This window comes from Emydura macquarii, unplaced genomic scaffold (assembly GCF_026122565.2).
Source record: "Emydura macquarii macquarii isolate MOO-44397 ecotype Brisbane River unplaced genomic scaffold, CSIRO-AGI_Emac_v2 contig_1043, whole genome shotgun sequence".
Lineage (NCBI taxonomy): Eukaryota > Metazoa > Chordata > Testudines > Chelidae > Emydura > Emydura macquarii.
Window position 1 is genome coordinate 10,319,036 of NW_027131180.1, and position 19,083 is coordinate 10,338,118.

Sequence of the window (19,083 nt, forward strand, 5' to 3'; positions counted from 1 at the left end):
TATCTCTGAGATTTCCTCCTTCCGTTTGACTTCAATTACTAAGCTGTGTTTGAGTCTTCATAGCAATGTTGATTAAATACAATTCTATTTTGTAGCAAAATATTATAAAATAATATATATTATCATATTATAGTAATGTGATGCGTGAGAATCAGGATGAGACTAAGCTACACAGGACTTCTTATTCCCCTTTGTTAGTAGTCAGAAAGAAAAAAAGACTTCAGCGAAGTCATATCTCTTAACAGCAATGTATCATTGTACTGGCAACTGTCTGAGGGGATAAAGTAATAAAAAAAACCATGAGACAAGGTTGCCCTGCATTCAAATCACAATAAAAAAATTGCAGGAGATTAGGTACCTTTGCCTTAAATCAATGTAATGTGTTGTATACTATTTTATTTTATCTTAAGTGATAAAAATTAAAATGACATTTATTTAAATTCTAGTACTTGTACAATGCAAGACTGAATATGTAAATAAAAGGCTTTAATTGTTGACATTGTTAAATGTATTTAATGAGGAAGTATTTAATTATATGAAAATACCTAATTTTTATGCTATTTGGGGAAAATTAGAAGTAATGCATTTATACTAGTTAATTTATTCTTCATCCATAACACTGTGTGGAACATACCACAGTTAACATATTAGAATCCATTTGATGTGTTATAGTTTCTCCATCTGTAAAATGTGAATAATGATGCTTACCTCCTTTGTGAAGCACTACCTGAATTAAGCATTTATTATGTACACTAATTCAGTCTGTAAAATTAGGCCAACTAAAAAGAATGGATTTCTTTCAGATTATGTAAAAGGAATTCTTATATAAACATACCATACTTTTAGCAAGTATTATTTACTCTGTGTTTATTATTATATCCATCATCCATTATGCTAAAATCTAAAACAACAATTATGGGACACTACTTTGTTGCTTCTTATTAATGCTGACAGTTTTTCAAGTAGGAGGAAGAATGCATCTAAAAAGGTTGTTGAACATTTATGGTGATTTTAAACTGAAAAATGTTTTCCAAGAGAATGTTACGAACGAATGCTCTCGTAAATGAAATGTGTATTTCAAGGGATCTTACTCGTAAAATAAAACAGTGTATCTTCAAGCTTGGCTATGACAAAATTAAAAATATACCCCTACTTACTGAAAGTTCAATCAATGTCTTTCACCATTTGTTTTACATATCACACACTATTTTATCCTTTCCCAAGTTTCCAGAAATTCAGCTTTTCCCCTTCCACAATTAACCAGTTTTAAGATGGAGCTAAAATCTGTACTCATCACACCAAACATCCACCAATGTCAACAGGAGACTTGCACAAAGATCCAGAGTAGAATATGGCCTTTATAATTTGTGGCTATATGATATATCATGCGTTCAGCATCTTCTTTTGGCATTCAATATCAATATGCTCAGCTTTAAGACTAACTACTTCTGTCCTTTGTTTCTCTTCCTTCCCCACCTTCTTTCTCTTCCTCGTCTTATCACCTTCTCTGTTCTTCCATGCAGCAATTCTCAACTCTATAGGCTCTACTTCTACCCCCTCCCCATTCTGTCCACTAAAATCATTATCAATTAAATAATTAGTATTGACATTAACATGTCATCATTTTACTTTAGAACTGATACCACAATGTGATTAATAGGGGGGCAAGGGAGTTCACACCCCTTTCGTGTCTGCCTGTCTGCAAACTCAGGATAAGATTATTAGTTTACATTCAGTTCATATTTGGAAGGTTCTCTGCAACTATGAGGACTAGAAAAAAAAATTAAATAAAAGCTTAGATTATGTACAAACCAAGTATGCCAGACCATATTAAAAGAAGAGAGAGAAAGAGAGAGAGAAGAGGGCTAGATAGTTGAAATCCCTGAACTACAGGAAGTACAAGACACTACTTGCCAAAAATTAAGAACATGATGTTTCTATTGAAAAAGTATTTTAACAATTTTGAAAATCCTTCTCTATCAAAATTAAACCAAAACAAATTAAAGCTTTGTTCCAGAATTGAAATGTGTAGACTTCTCATATCAATTAACAAATGCACTCCTAAAGAAACCTGAGATAAATTTAGCAGGAACAGTATAAGGAGGGGGGAAGGAAATAAGATTTTCTTGTTGTCCCGCCCTGTTAGCAGCCTTTGAAACACTGCAGAGAATTGCAGATAAATTACTGCTGACTCACTGGAGGAGTGAATCATGAGACATGAATGTAAGGGAGGTGAAAACAGCCTCTGGGAAGGGAAGGTAGAGTCTCTGAAAGGCCCTAAAGGAAAGGAACCAAGCAGCCAAATCTGGGGAGGCAGAAGTGGTAATTTATGTAAATGTTATTTTCTAATTACCCTTTTGGAAACCACGGATACCTTTTACTTAAAATAAAACCTTAGAAAGGGCGATATTTTGCCTCCTCCCCAAAACCATAGCACCTTCAAGCTTATTTGACTTATTTTAAATAAGAACAGGGGGGAAATTCAGCCAGTTCACAAGGCTCCTCTGCTGCAGCACTGGATCCAAGCTGGGTGTGCTCGTTTGTAATTGCCAACGTGTATGTTTCTTTCAGCTCACTATTCGACCACCATGTGGTGCTGGCTACATCCCAGTGCCTCAAGGTAAGTCTACACAGCAAAAAAAACCTGCAGCTGCCCTGTCCCAGGCAGCTCGAGCCCCTGGGGCTGTTTCATTGCTATGTAGACTTCCGGGCACAGGCTGGAGCCCAAGCTCTATGGCCCTCCCACCATGCAAGGTCCCATACCTTGGGCTCCAGCCCAAGCCTGGATGTCTACACAGCAATGTAACAGTCCCACAGCCTGAGCCCCGCGATCCCAATTCGGCTGGCATGGGCCAGCCACGGATGTCTAGTTCCTGTGCTTCTGAAATAGCAATGAACATGGTTTATATTAGTTTATCATCCACTCCTATTGCCGACACCCAACATCAGGAGTGAGTCATTTTTCTAATGCAGACCAGGCCTATCAGGGCTATTTAAATCTGCAATTCACTTTCCTCAAATGAGTCCATCAGAAGCCAAATTTCTCAGCTGTTAGGACATGCTGCAAAACTCCTGTATTTTCATATACATTTAGGAAGGTAAGAGTTGGGATGATTGCAAGGCACTGTTGGATGTTAATTTGGTGGAGGAGGCTGATGTGTTGAGATGTCTTTTTCCCCCCTTTGAGTGTGCATATTTTACATTTTTGTAAAATGTGCTTGGAGCAATAGATTTAAACTTTTCATATAGCTATGAAGAAAAAAGATAAAAGTGTATAACAATTACACAGAAGTGACTTCAGACTTCAGAATTTATTTTATTAAGAAAGTAATGATTTTCTCAAAACTATTCCAAGGCCTCTATTATTTAAATATTTGTTGGTTTTAACTATTTAGTACTTTTGTTACACATAATATGTCGGATGTCTATTTTCTCAAATCTTAGAAAACATATTAAATGCATCCTTTAAAGTAATTATAATTGCTTCTACCCTATAAACTTACTTCCTTTGGTGTGAAGTACAATGAACATTGCAAAGTCGACTTCCCCTCTAACTCCACAGAATAGAAATACGGCTTCAGAGGATGATAATCAATCACTGTCAAACAAAATACAGAGATAGTTATATGTTACAAATATTATACTTCATACCTATTCTTTGGTTTAGTAAAACCTACCCTACTACAAACTGATTCCCAACATAGGATAGATATAATTTCTTTTGTAATGTATTATGGCTGAATTCACTATTTCTTATTAGTAAAATAGGGTCTAATCCTGAGAAGTGCTGATCACCAACAGCTTCCATTACAGTCAATGGGATTTGAAATGCCAATACCTCTGAGGGTCAAGCCTTTCATCATTGTTTTTTTCTTTTTAAAATCAATGCTTCAGGCAAAAATACTTAAGTCAATATAATGAAAACTAATATCACAAAAGAAGAGTATTTAGTTGTAATTCTGTGTTTCTGAACAACACAGCTCTGCCTTCGCTCTTCAGGTTTCCAGTCTATCCTCTAAAGCAATGGTACTGGCTAATTGCCATTTGTGAATGACTGTAAATAATTTACCTGTGTATACATGGGAAATAAAAGACTAGCTTCAAAGCAACTATTTGCACAGCCTATTCTTTTCCTCAGGGGAGGACCTGGTGCGCCAAGAAGTTGTCAGCCTGCTACAAGAGCTATATAAGAGGAGTCCCAGGCCTGATTCTGCCATCTCAGGTCTGCTTAAATTTTAACAGAGAAAGTCTAAGTCATAAAACTGAGATCTCCGGGTGTACTCTGGACCACCCTGGAATTCTCAAAGAAAGAACCTGAACTAACCCTACACCTGGACTGCCTATTGGACTATAACCTTTTAAATTTATTCCAGAAAGACTTTTACCAATTAGAGGCCTCACTGTCTCTGCTATGAAACAGTTAAGGACATTACACATGTGTGTGTAAATTGATCTCTTAACCCTTTATACTCTCTTCTTTCTTTTAATCAATCTTAAATTTAGTTATTAAGGTTTGGCTGTAAGCATGTATTTGGATGAGAGCTGAGATTCATTGACCTGGGCAGTAATGTATCTGGTCCTTAGGGATTGGTAGAACATTAAGTATGCTGAATAAGGTTTTCAATAAGGGGACTATATTTGACTTCTGGTTAACCAGTGTGGTATTACAGAAGTTGTTTTGTTACTGGCCTTGTAAATCTAATTATAGAATAAAAACAGGGTTACTTACCAGTAACTGTTGTTCTTCGAGATGTGTTGCTCATATCCATTCCATTATAGGTGTGTGCGCGCCCCGTGCACAGATCCTCGGAACTTTTTTCCCTTAGCTAGCCCCGTAGGGTCAGCTCCGGCGCCCCCTGGAGTACCGCGCTCATGCCGTGGTACATAGGGCGCTGCTGACCCTGCGGCCCCTCAGTCTCTTCTTTCTGCCGACTCCGACAGTGGGGACGGAGGGTGGGTTTGGAATGGATATGAGCAACACATCTCGAAGAACAACAGTTACTGCTAAGTAACCCTGTTTTCTCTCTTCGAGTGATTGCTCATATCGATTCCATTATAGGTGATTAAATAGCCATATCTTGGAGGTGGGTAGGAGTCAGCGTTGAGCTACTCTCGCCAGTACTGCTCTGCCGAATCCTGCGTCCTCTCTCGCCTGCTGCATGATGGCGTAGTGGGACGTGAAGGTGTGGACCGACGACCAGGTAGCTGCTTTGCAGATGTCCTGCAGGGGCACTCCTCCCAGGAAGGCCGCAGATGAGGCCTGGGCTCTGGTTGAGTGCGCTGTCACAGCTCCTGGAAGCGGCACCTTCGCCCGCTCGTAGCAGGTCCTGATGCAGGCGGTGATCCAGGCGGAGATGCGCTGGGTGGAGACAGGTGAACCCTTCATCCGGTCCGCTACCGCCACGAACAGTTGCGTGGACTTCCGGAATGGCCTGGTCCGCTCGATGTAGAAGGCCAGGGCTCGTCTGACATCCAGCAGGTGCCATCTCCTCTCCTCCTCCGAACCGTGTGGTTTTGGAAAAAACACGGGGAGGAAGATACTCTGGTTATAATGGAACTGAGACACCACCTTGGGTAAGAAGGCTGGGTGCGGCCTCAGTTGGACTTTATCTTTATAGAAGACCGTGTAGGGGGGCTCTGATGTTAAAGCTCTAAGCTCAGAGACCCTCCTAGCCAATGTAATGGCCACCAGGAAGGCTACCTTCCAAGACAGGACGAGCAGCGGGCATGTAGCCATAGGCTCGAAGGGGGGTCCTGTTAACATGGTAAGGACCAGGTTTAAATCCCAGGGAGGCACCGGGTCGCGGACCTGGGGATAAAGCTTCTCCACCCCTTTGAGGAACCTGACTGACATGGGGTGGGAGAATAGTGACCGCCCTTCCATCGGCATGTGGAAGGCCGAAATAGCTGCCAGGTGCACTTTCAGTGACGCCAGTGCTAGGCCCTGGAGCTTCAGGTGGAGTAGATACTCCAATATCGCCTGTATGGGCGAGGTGGACGGTAGGACACCCCGGGATTCCGCCCAACAAGTGAAACGCTTCCACTTGGCCCGGTACACGACCTGTGTGGAAGGTTTCCTGCTGCCCAACAGGATATGTTGGACCTGCGCCGAGCAGGCTTTCTCCCCCTCCGTCAGCCAGAGAGTCTCCATGCTGTCAGATGGAGGGAGTCCAAGTCCAGGTGCAGCAGGCAACCCTGGTCTTGAGAGAGCAGGTCGAAGCGCCTCGGCAGTGGGAGCGGCGTGTCGATAGACAGGTCGAGCAGCATACTGTACCAATTCTGTCGTGGCCACGCTGGCGCAATCAGTACCATATCCGCTCTGTCCCTCTTGATTTTCAAGAAGACCTTGGGCAAGAGTGGAGTGGGGGGAAACGCATATAGGAGGGGCCCCGTCCATTCTAAAAGGAACGCGTCGGAAAGGGAGCCCGGCTCGCGACCTCGGAGCGAGCAGAACCTCGGGCCTTCCTGTTCCAGGATGACGCGAACAGGTCCAGTTGGGGAACCCCCCACTTCCGGAAGATGAAAGCCACTACCTCCGGGTGCAGTGACCAGTCGTGTCGGGGTGAGAACGACCTGCTGAGGCGATCTGCCTCGTCGTTCCTGACCCCCGGGAGGTGAGAGGCAGAAATGTGAAAACCGTGCCTCACGGCAAAATCCCAAAGTCGAATAGCTTCTTGGCAAAGGTCCAATGAGCGTGCTCCCCCTTGCCTGTTGATGTAAAACATGGCCGCCGTATTGTCCGTGAGGACCTGAATTGTCCTGTCTCTGAGGAAGTTGATGAACACCTTGCAGGCCAAGCGGACTGCTCTGAGCTCCCTGACATTTATGTGGAGGGCTTTCTCTTGTACTGACCATAGCCCTTGGATGCTCAGATCTCTGCTGATGTGGGCTCCCCACCCGCTGTCCGAGGCGTCCATTATCAACGTGACTGAGGGAGCTTGGTCCCTGAACGGAACACCTTTCAGCACCTCCCTTGGGTCCTTCCACCAATCTAGGGAGGACAATACGTGGGCGGGAACCGTTACCACCTTGTTTAGTCTGTGTCTGGCCAGTACATAGACTGAGGCCAGCCACCCCTGGAGAGGTCTTAACTTGAGGCGAGCCAGCCTCACCACATACGTACATGCCGCCATGTGTCCCAACAGCTGAAGGCAATGCCTGGCTGTTGTCGTGGGAGACCTGTGGAGATCGTGGATTATGGCGGTCATAGTCTCGAACCGAGTTTGAGGGAGGAAGGCTCTGGCCTCTCGTGCATCTAATATGGCCCCTATAAACTCTATGCGCTGCACCGGGGTGAGAGTAGACTTCTGCTCGTTGATGAGCAACCCCAGTCTGGTGCATGTAGCGCACGTAAGGGCTAGGCTGTCCTTGACATGGGCCCTGGACTTGCCCCGGATCAGCCAATCGTCCAGGTAGGGGAAGATCTGGACCCCTTTGCGGCGCAGGTGGGCCGCTACCACTGCCATGCATTTCGTGAACACTCTCGGTGCGGATGAGAGGCCAAATGGCAGGGCAGAGAACTGGTAGTGGAATCCAGCTACCATGAACCTTAAAAATTTTCTGTGGTCTTGAAGGATTGTTATATGGAAGTACGCATCCTTCAAGTCGAGGGCGGCATACCAGTCCCCTGGATCTAGGGTGGGAATAATGGAAGCTAGGGAGACCATATGGAACCTGGATCGCCTGATAAACTTGTTTAGGCGACGCAGATCCAGGATAGGTCTTAGACCTCCCTTGGCCTTGGGGATTAGAAAATACCGAGAATAGAATCCCCTCCCCTGTTCCTGTATAGGAACCTCCTCTATTGCGCCCAGCGTGAGGAGGGAATTGACCTCTTGTATGAGAAGCTGCTCGTGAGATGGGTCCCTGAAGAGGGACTGGGTTGGGGGAAAATGTGGGGGAAGCCGTAAGTTGCAGTGCATGGCCCCTGCGAACTATGCCGAGGACCCATTGGTCGGTGGTAATAGCTTCCCACTCGGCTATGTAAGGCCGGAGCCTGTATAGAAAGGGTCTGGGTTGATCCAAGGGGGGGGGATAAGTGCCGCCCTCGTGCACCCCGTCAAAACTTCTTATGGGGTGCACCGCCCTTATTAGGGCCTTGCTGTGACCCTTGATAGGGTCCCTGTCTGTCACGGCGGTTAGGCGCCCGGTACCTCTCCCTACCCCTCCTGGGTTGAGTAGGTCTAGGGGGCAGCCTCAGCGGAGGTTGCTGCTGCCTCTGTGCCTGGGGCCGGTTCTGGCGCCTCGAGGCCTGAGGTGTGTACAGACCAAGGGATCTCAGGGTGGCCCGAGAGTCTTTTACAGCATGAAGCTTTTCATCGGTCCTCTCTGAAAAGAGGCCGGAATAGTCAAAAGGAAGGTCCTCTATGGCTTGTTGGACCTCCTGGGACAACCCTGAGGCTTGGAGCCAGGAGCAGCGGTGCATGGCAATGGCCGAAGCGATCGCCCTGCTGGCTGTATCCGCTGCATCACTGGCGGACTGTAGAGCCGCCCTAGCCACCGCCACTCCCTCCTGTGTCACCGTGGCGAAGTCTGTAGCCTGGTCGGGGGGCAGCCCCGCCGAGAACCTCTGTAAAGAGGACCATAGGTTTAAATTATATTTTCCCATGAGGGCCTGGTGATTAGCTACCCTCAGCTGCAGGACCGCAGTAGAATACATTTTGCGCCCAAACAGGTCCAGCTTTTTGCTGTCCTTGTCTTTAGGGGTGTTACCCTGACCCCCTTGACGGTCTCGCTGGTTCACCGCATCTACTATAAGTGAACCTGGAGCGGGATGAGTATACAAAAATTCAAACCCTTCCTTTGGTACATAGTACTTCCTTTCAGCTCCTTTTGAGGTGGGAGCTAATGAGGAGGGGGTTTGCCAGAGGGTCTTTGCGAGTTTCATTACCCTCTCATGGACAGGCAGTGCCAGACGTGATGGGCCTGCTGTGTCTGAGACACCAAATAGGGGATCCTCCTCCTCTGACATTTCCTTAATCTCCAGACCAAGATTGTCTGCCACCCTCCTCAGGAGGTCCTGGTGGCCTTTGAAATCAAAGAGGGGGGCTCTAGTATCCCTAGCTGCCGCCTCATCTGGAGAAGAGGAGGAGGATTGTGGAATGGGTCCTGTGGATGGCCCTTCCTCCGGGTCAGACCCCTCCTCAGAGGGGTGACCCTCCTGTGGGTCTGTCGTGGGGGCCATTGGTGGGGCCACCGAGGTTTGTACAGAGGTGGTCCCCGGCCCCATCTGGGTACCCCACGGCCCCCAGTATGGCCATTGCCAGGGGCCCTGGGGCCAGGCAGGTGCTGGTGCAGGCGCCTGCTGGCTTAGCTCCCTCCTTCCTCTCTTTGAGCTCGAGTCACTCCTCCGGTGCTTATGAGCTCTGGAAGGGGAACGGCTCCTAGATGAGGAGGACCTTCGGTGCCGGCGTCTGCGGTGCCTGTGAGGGGAGGGGCTGCTGGAAGAGCTGTAGCTGTCACGGCCCCTCCCTCTGGACGACTTTCGGACACGTTTTCCCGATCGGGAACGGTGCCGACGGCAACGTCGTGACGTAGACCTGGAACTCGACGTCGGTGCCGCGGCGCTCGGTGCCGAGCCTGCCGGTGCCGAGCCTGCCGGTGCCGAGACTGTCGTCGACGGCGGTGGCGACGCTGGTGGCTCCGACGGTGCCGAGGCTCCTGGTGCCGCCTTGGGTCTCGGTGCCGTGGAAGGCAGACCGGCCTGTGATGCAGTCGGTGCAGGGGAACTCTGAGCGGCCGGACTCCGCACCGAAATGCCCAAGTCCATGCTTCGGTCCCCACTCGAGGCGGAACTGTATCTCCTTCGCCTCGAGCGTTTTTCCCTGGACCGCCCTCGGTGCCGCGGTGCAGGGGAGCTCGACGACTGTGAGTCGGAGCTGGGAGGGGAGCTCGCTCTCTCAACCCTCCCTGGCCGTCTGGGGGGAGACCTCGACTCCTGTCTCCGCCACCCACCGGGGTAACCCAACGCGGATTTGCCCCGAGACACCGGTCCCGGAACCCTCGGCTGAGGGGGGGACGGAGGCGTGGTTAGGCCCATGAGGGCGCGAGCCGCAGCGAAAGCCTCCGGTGTCGACGGCCCTTGCAGAGGCACTCCCCCACCCCCAGGAGTCGGGGGAGGCTCTCTGCGAGGAGATGCCAGCGCCGGAGTCCTCTCCACGGCACGTGGCTGGGGCATCTCCTGTTGAGCCCCCTGCTTTCCCGGTAGCAGGGGGGAGTCCATGTGAGTGGCCTCACGCCGCTTCTTCTTTTTCGGTGCCGACGCGCTCGGTGCCGATGTGCTCGGTGCCGCTGATGCCGGTGCCGGCAGAGCGCTCTGCACCGATGAGACGCTCGGTGCCGCCGGGGAGCGCGACGGTTCGGAGTCCGGTCGCAGCGCGGATTCCATGAGGATCACCTTTAAGCGGGCGTCCCTCTCCTTCTGGGTCCTGGGCTTAAAGGACCTACAGATCTTACATTTTTCCTTCCTGTGTAACTCCCCCAGACATCGAAGGCAACGGTCATGGGGGTCGCTAAAAGGGAAGGCTTTAGCACATTGAGTGCAGGCTTTAAAGGCTGTGGAGCCAGGCATGGCTCCGTTCTAGCCCCTAAGGGCACTATTACTACTTTCTAAACTTACTACTAACTACAAAACAAAAAACTCTAACAATAGGGCTAACTGTGAGGAATGCTACTTGCATTTGAATGCAAGAGGCAGGCGTTCCGTGTTGACCGTCACTGGCAGAAAGAAGGAACTGAGGGGCCGCAGGGTCAGCAGCGCCCTATGTACCACGGCATGAGCGCGGTACTCCAGGGGGCGCCGGAGCTGACCCTACGGGGCTAGCTAAGGGAAAAAGTTCCGAGGATCTGTGCACGGGGCGCGCACACACCTATAATGGAATGGATATGAGCAATCATTCGAAGAGAGAACCACCATTTTGGGGATTATCTGCCCACTTCTTCCAGTCTGCCCTGAGTTAGTATTCTCAGCACAGCCCATCATGGTCACCAGGGTCACAGGGGGCACTAGGAACTCTGGGACATTGTTAATTTGATTCAGGTCTGTACACTGCAGCAGGGATGCCAGAGCCCTAGGTTCAAGTACAGGTTAGAAAAGTCTTAATGTAGGATTTAAATATAATAAAAACACCTAAGACCAGGGTTTCCTAACATGGGGCAGCTGACTCGAGTCCCACTAACCCTGGCCATAGACATACGCTGAAGCATTACAGTGGTAAAAATGTGCCACTGCAGTGTTTCTAGTGAAGACGTAGCCTGACTTACTTTACCACAAAAACCACCCAATAGAAACCCTATTTAACATTTATGCCATGCACAAATGTAAAAAACAAAACAAAATACAAATAAATTGATACATTTGAAAACCAAAATTTAAGTGAGCATTCATTTTGGGGAGGAAATTCTTTTCATGTATTCACAAGAAGGTCTTTTAAAGGGAAAAAATATCTTGTGAAAATGTTTCTTGTTCATACCAAATGTCTTTCTTTGGAGGAAATGAAAGAAAACCAATCACACATTAGATTTTGGGTCTCCTGTAATAATTATTTGTTAAGAATAATATTGCTTTCTAAACAAACACAACACACCTAAAAGAAAGAAGGAGAAAGATAGAACAGAAAGACAAACTGGTGTCTTTCTGTTGCTACTTCATTCACATTCTGCACATAGATACATAAACAGGTTGGTCACAAACAGGTTGCTTTAGTCTCTGGAACCTGGTGCACTTCCCCCATCTGAGGAAACAACATGTGGGATCTGACTTGCATGCTGTGGTTATCCTTCATGCTGGAATAAGCCTGTTTACTTTCCCTTTAGCCTGTCATGCTCTTTATGGCAATAATATAATGGAGTTAAATCAATCCCAAAATTGGCAAAGCTTTGAATAGATTAAACAGAAGACAGGAGAATGAACAGAAAGTAGAGCAGAATTAAGTTACACACTAAGAAAGGGGTAGAAGGAATGTAGAAGTTACTGAGACCTAGTAGTCCTCATAGCAATGATATGAAATCTTTGATATTCTTTGAAATTGTCTTTTTGCTTCCCCAATGCTCCATCTGTGGCCTGGACGCATGGAAAAGTCACCACAAAGGCAAAAGTCGTGTTTGCACTGTTGGTGACAAGATGTCCTGAAAAGCCCTGTGCTCCTCCCACAACATGTGCAGAAGGGACAGACAATTGGTCAATACTTTCCCAAAGGTCCAAATCAAGATGGTTTCAGTACCACAAACACAGGTAATTCCTTCCATTTCAATTAACTGCTAATCTATTTGTATGCCAACTTTTAACCTCTTAAGCATTCTGAGATATATCTCCATCTTCATAAGGTCTACAAGATTCAATTTACATGTTTTCCTTTGGCTCAATTCTATGCATTCGTCCAACAATAGTTTTATGAAAATATCTGTTTTGGGTTAAGCTGACCCTTTTAAATCCTTAAGTAGCACAGGTTTCAACATAACTTTTCAAAGAGAACTCATGAGAGAGTATGCCACCTCAAAAGCAGAACTCCCAACTCTAAGCCTGTGAAGTGTAGGTGACTGAGTGAGACTGCACTGTGATGAAATCTTCAAGAAGCAGAGTTCAGGTAATTTCTCCCTCATTTTGTAGGTACCTTCTGCAAGGAGTCTCACTCTGGGACAGTGAGTAGCTCTAGACAGTGTTATGAGCTGGGTTAAACCTTGTTAATGGTTGAGTTAAAACCTCATTGAAAATTATGAGTCAGTGTGTCCTTCATCTAAGAGAGCTGTAAAGAGACAGTTAAGGGGCCACATCTAAAACAAAGCATAATGGAATCTGCCCAGAAATTAGGAATCTGTGGGTGGAGAGTTCCACTGGGAATTGTTCTGATCAGGTGAGTGGAAAAAGTCTAGCTGAGGAAGAGAGGCAAACAAGAAACAGACACAAACTCAGTGGCAGAACAAAAGCCAATCATCAGCCTATAAGCAATGTGTGACCCTGAATGAGCCAAGAGGAAGATTCTTCTGGGTCTGATGCTGACTAACAAGACTTGGAGCTATAAGCAAAGACACTATCCACTGTTTTTTGGTTCCTCCTGCGTTCAGAGAAGCAGGACTTTACACATTCCTTAGAAATCAACAGGAACCTATCAAAGAAAATACCAGGACTTCATCAATTTGTAGTCAAAGCTGGAATACCCCAGGGGCCCAAACTTTGACTAGCCAATCAGAGGCAACAATAAGTCTAAAAAGAATGAGCCATAACAGTACACAACAGAGAACATAACAACAGACGCATCATCAAAAGCAAAACTTTCAAAATCTGGCCAATTTAAATAAAAGGCAACCAAAAGAGAAAACAAAAAATCTAGATGACAAGAGAGTTTGGATTCCCTTGCTTCAGAAATAGGTTTCAGAAATAGGTTTTGCAGAACTGAAACAACAGAGCTGGATTTCTCCCTAAAGGCCAAACTCAAACATTAATGCTTTGTAAACATCCATGTGAATAGGCAGCATGTGGCTGTCTTGCATGGAAACTTCCCTGCCACTAACAACGGAAGTTGCTCTGCCCTAACTAACATAACCAAAGACAAGACATAAATGCATGCTTGCCAGACATCTCATAGCTGGGACAGGTACAACAGACATCCACTAAAAGTAAAACACACTCTCTTTCATGACAATATTACTCTAGGAATTAGTATTAAAAAAACAGCTGGGTGATATTTCTGAAGTTTTTAATTTAAGCCAAGTGCAAACTCAAAGACAGTTTATTATCCATTGTGTGGGGAAGAACCTCAACTGGATATCTATAAGGTTGAAAAGTTGATATGATGCTGGAAATCCACCTTCATTTTAAGAGGGAATGTAGAACAGGACTATAACACAACCTTATTTTATGCTTGTTAAAATAATAAATTTCCTCATAATTTAAGATTTTTGACACTTCTCTTGCATTATCTTCAATGCATTTGTACCATTTCTCTGGAATACAGTCTTGTACTGCATATAAAAAGTAGTCGAGATAAGGTAAAACTAACGTCATTTTAGGAATAGCATAATCTCTTAATTTATATTAAAAGCTAAGAAATAGCAACTACTTTACAGTTTACTTTAAAACTTTCTATACAACAGTGAATCAATAAGATTTTTATACGAGAAGAACTTCATCTTGGATTTCTTTTACTGCTATCATATTTTTCAGCTAATTCTGAAATAACAAAATAAAATACCTGATTGGTCTTTAAAGCTCAGTGTAAAGTCTTTATACTTGGATAAATCAAACTCCACCCTGGCACGTGCTGCTCCTTTGTTCTGAAGCAAAAAGGGAATCACTTGGGTGGAACCAGCATAAACACCATGGAAGTTAAAGGATTCCTATAAATTTAAGAAAAAAAAATAATAATAATGTAAGAGCATTGTTAGGTCATAGGTATATTTGGAGAATACTTTAAAAATACTGCAGTTCAGCGATTCATAAGTTATCCTTCATTAACTGAAGTCTCAATTCACCAACTGCCTACCCAGCTCTTTGTCCTGGCCCTAGGTCTTTCATGGGTGCCAAAGACCACAGCTTGGGAACCACTGCTATAGACCCATTGATTGCACCACTAGTGAAGTTCTTTTAATTGAAAAACATTTTTCCATTAATTAATTTCATTCTATTTCTCCTTTTGGAGTACCTTAAGAAATCTTCTCTTCCTTCATCATTGCAACCTTTACATACTACGCTTTTACACAGTTAAATCGCTCAGCTGCAATAGGGTTATTCAATTTTTAATTTCTCTTCACAAGTCATTCTATTCAGTCCCTTTGGATGAAATATTTTATAGAAAAATAAACTAAAAAAATAGAAATAACTAAGAAAGGAAAAGTTTGACACCTGATTACAAAAGTAATAATAAAATGAAACTGAATACTACAAATCTTACCTAGAACTAATAATTAGTGTAATAAAATATACCTTATACTTACTACACTAATGTCTACTTCAGGGGCCTCTACAGATCCACCAATCCTAAGCTCCAATACTTTTCCGTGGCGGATTGCTACCTAGTCGAAAGAAGAAAAGTAAAATTGTTGACAATGTAATTATCACATTACTTTGCCATCACAACTGTTCCATTACATTATGCACTGTATAGTAAATGACAGTTTTAAAAAAAGACAGCTTTAAAGAGTAGGCACTAAAAAGACATAGCCATGGAGTTTGACTGCATGGGTTTCCATGAAAATAACTTCCCCCATTCTAAAGTTATTTTGCTATGAAAATATTAGAATGAAGTCTAAAAATGCCATACTGGTTTCAATAACGTACATATGCAATGATTTCAGTGGGTTATGGAGTTACTGGGTAAAAGTAGCAGCTCTGTTGGATATCAAATCAGGATGATAGCCACTACTGTAGGAAGAAACCAAATGGCAGGAAAAAGCAGTTCTTCTGCAGCCAAGAGAGAGAGCAATATGGGAGGGAGTACACAAGTGGTTTCTATGGCAGGCCGGAGTTAGTGGAGGAAATCTGTTCAGTGGAGCAGTTACTTGTAGGAAACACAGCACACATCTGGAGGTAGGTTTCTTGAGACAAACCACAGTGGAAAGAAACAAGTACTGCTGCTAGGTCAGGAGAAGTGCTGCAACTACATTGGAAGGGAATGTGTGGATGTGGGTTCAGATAGTATGGTGTAAGGCAGTGGTTCCCAAACATTTTGGTTCAAGGGCCACAGATATAATTTTTACAACCCTGAAGGGCCACCAGCCTCTGCCAGCAGGCTCCCCGCCACTGCAGCCAGATGGAAGGAGTTCAGCGAGGAGACTGCCCCCTCACTGATCTCCTGTCTCCCTGGCTGCAGCAGGGAAACTGCACGCGTTCCGTAGCCCTGTGGGCTCCACCTGGGTCCCTAGGCAGTGGCTCCCTTCTGCAGCCAGGAGGAAGGAAGATCAGTGCTCCCTCCCTCTGGCTCCAGCAGGGACCCCAGCAACTAGGGACCCAGGCAGAGCGCTTTATCATGCTTCCTGCTACAGCCAGGGGGAGGGCAGTGCTGATCTCTCGTCCCCTTGGCTGCAGCAAGGAGCCTGCACCGATCTTGTAGCCCCACAGAAACACGCTCCACCTGAGTCCTTAGGCAGCAGCTCCCTTCTGCAGCCAGCAGGAGGGAAGCTGTGGGCCACTTTGATAGCTGCTGCGGGCCACTTTTGGCCCCTGGGCCACAGGTTGGGAACCAGTGGTGTAAGAGAACAACAGAAAGTGGAGAAAATAGTGATATCAGAAGGGGTGGCCAGGTCTGGGCACATGACAGAATCCATTTGAAATTTGCCCCTTTTCTCTTGATGTGATTTGAACTAGGGATGTAACAGGATAAATGTGTAAACAGTGAGCAGCAGTCTTACCGTTTAGTGAATTAATCAAATGTTTAAACGAGAAGGCAGGGGGAAGGCTCGTCCTGGAGAGCTCAAACTGTCCAGCTTAGGGGACTGCTCAGCCAGCGTGTGGGGGAACCGTTAGGCTGGCTCGTCTCCCAAAGCCCCAGCCACCCAGTTGTGGTGCCTGCTCAGCTAGCGTGCATGGGAGGGGTGCTGAGCTGGCTTGTCCCCAAGAGCACAAGCAGCTCAGTTGCAGCAGCTCAGAGAATTTGTGCTGTGGGAAGGAGCTGCTGGGCTCAGTCATTAACTGAGTTAATGCAACATTTTCTAAACTCTGACTCTGAATTTTTAAAAAAATTTAATCAGACTTCTTATGCATTTTTAATCATTCCTAATCATTTCATTTTCACTTTTAAACAATTAAAACTATTTATAAAGCTAGAATGTAATGCAAGATTTTTTTATGCATCTTTAACCATTTTTAACCATTTTCCTTTTAACTTTTGAACAATAAAAAGTATTTATAAAGCTGGAATGAAATGTGTGTCATTATTTAAGCTTACGAAGGTAGGACGTATTTACAGTAAATCAGCAAACACTTAACAGGCTGACTTGCACAACTTTTGGCCTCCCCTCCAAGAGCCAAACCCCCATGATTCTGCTTAGCTTCCATTCCCCAGAAGTGAACTTCACAGTGGAAGGAGCTCACAGCATTAACCTTTTAAACTTCTAACATTTAAATGGATTGCTCATTAACCAAATTTTTATATCTCTAATTTGAACCAAGATGAATTCAGCAAATTTACCAGACTCATGTAGAAATCAAATCCAGGTCAGATATTTGTTGCATCCCTAATCTCAAATCCACCTTTATAATGAAGCAATTGCAGAACTCAGTTTCCTTGTGATGAACACAAACAGGAGACAAATAATCTAAACATTCTTCAGTACTCTAAGCCCTATCCCTCTAGAGAACACAAGAGTAGAGCTAAGAACCAAGCCCAGGGCTCCATTCTCCTACCACAGGATACAAATAAATTCCATTGTTGTCTGTGTGACTTACTTGTACCCTGTGTTTGGAGAATAGAGCCTTGCAATACAAAGTACTATTTCCTGGCCACAGGTGCAGCCCAAGTGGCTTTTTTTTTGCACTAAATTAAATGGAGCAAATTAATTTACTGATTGAATGTTTCTATTCTAAAGCATACCCTTTATTTAAAAGAGTTTATTCATCTAAATCATTAAAAATAATTTTTATCAAGCCAAGTTACCTCTGTAAGTGGTAGACATCAGTATTGATACAAAACTGGTTATTAATAAAATCATCATAGTTTATTCTTATGATGTCGGTTCAATTCAAACTTGCCTGTGCCTTTACTGAATTTAAGAGATACTAACGACTTTTTAAAAAACACAGGATACTTAGACAAATAACAGGTTTATGTTTTCAGTTGATTATTTAATTATACGAAACATTAATGCTATAGAGACTCCTAAGAAAGTGCATTCAAATAGTGACAAGCTCCCAAAAATGTCAAAGGAAGATAACCCCCTATTCCATTGGTTCTCAAACTGGGAGCACGACCCTTCAGGGGCTCGCAACATGGTTTTGTGGGGGTCTCAAGCTGTGAGTCCCAACCCCAGCCAGGCACTGGGCTGTGAGCCTGGAGCGCAGCCACCCACGGGGCTGTGAGCCCGGAGCCCAGCCAGATGGAGGAACATAGTGGAGGGGCGAGTGGTGACACACAGATACTGCTCACCATCCCCAACATTTTTCTTAAGGGGCTCTGGGGGGAGCAAGAAGCAACGCCAGGACTCCCTGCATCCAGGTCCCTTTCCCCACCTGGGCAGTGCTGTGAGGTGAGCATCAGGAGCTGCTGCTCTCTGCCCTCCCCTTATGCAGCCCAGATGGGGAAAGGGACCTGGATGCAGGGAGCCCTGATGTTGCTCCTTGCTCTCCCCCCCACCCCCACACAGCACCCTTGGGGTGCATGGAAGAGCAGCATTCGAGGGGGGAGCCAGCAGCAATACCAGCAGCTCTGTCGTTTCCCCATGTGGGTGCAGGAGCGGGGTGCAGAGGTTAGGGAAGTGAATAAGCACTGTGGAGGGGTTAGGGGCGAAGGGGGAGTGGGGAACCTGTGGGGGCCAGTGGGTCGCACTCAGACTTGCTGTGGAAAAGGGATCAGCAGTACAAAAAGTTTGAGGAACACTGCCCAAGTCATTAAACTTCTAAGTGTATTTATACAGATTTTGAAATGCAACATTTATAACATCTATCTCCATTTTAACTTTCTAAACTATCATCCTGTATGCATTTTTTAAAAGATGTAGATAAGTATTAGTTATTATGCTTTTATATACAGTATATGATAGACGCAAGTAGCAGATCTTGATCCTATTGGGTCAAAAGGGCCAGAATACCAGCAATTGTGTGATCAAAATCCAAAGCAAATCCCTCTAGTATGAGGCAGAAACTGGCATAAAATTAATCTCTATCTCAAGCAACAGATTTTATAAGAATATTTAGGGATGCATTGTGTTCTCAAAAGCCAAGAAAGCAGTTCTTTCCCCCTTTTCTTTTCAAAGAAAATGCTTCCATTTTAAAACCTCACAAAGAATTATAGAAATATTAAAAGTATTTTTTCTTAGAGGCAATCTAAAGTCTTCATTCCTAAAATATAAAGGAGAACATTTATGGTTGGGAAATGATTTGTACAAAGCCTTTCTAACATCTAAATTCATGTTCCTGCTTAAAGATGAAAACGT

The 19,083-nt window shown here is 45.2% G+C and overlaps 1 protein-coding gene across 1 annotated transcript in view; it reads right to left on the reverse strand.

Annotated features, from left to right (window-relative positions):
- LOC137150972 (cilia- and flagella-associated protein 47-like) overlaps window positions 1-19,083 on the reverse strand; it is a 294,207-nt gene that overhangs the window by 217,317 nt on the left and 57,807 nt on the right. Inside the window, exons 19-21 of the mRNA XM_067545101.1 lie at window positions 14,932-15,009; window positions 14,190-14,334; window positions 3,504-3,598 (exon numbers count right to left, since the gene is read on the reverse strand). Of these exons, the coding sequence (XP_067401202.1) occupies window positions 3,504-3,598; window positions 14,190-14,334; window positions 14,932-15,009 (318 nt within the window). The remainder of the gene's footprint in view (window positions 1-3,503; window positions 3,599-14,189; window positions 14,335-14,931; window positions 15,010-19,083) is intronic.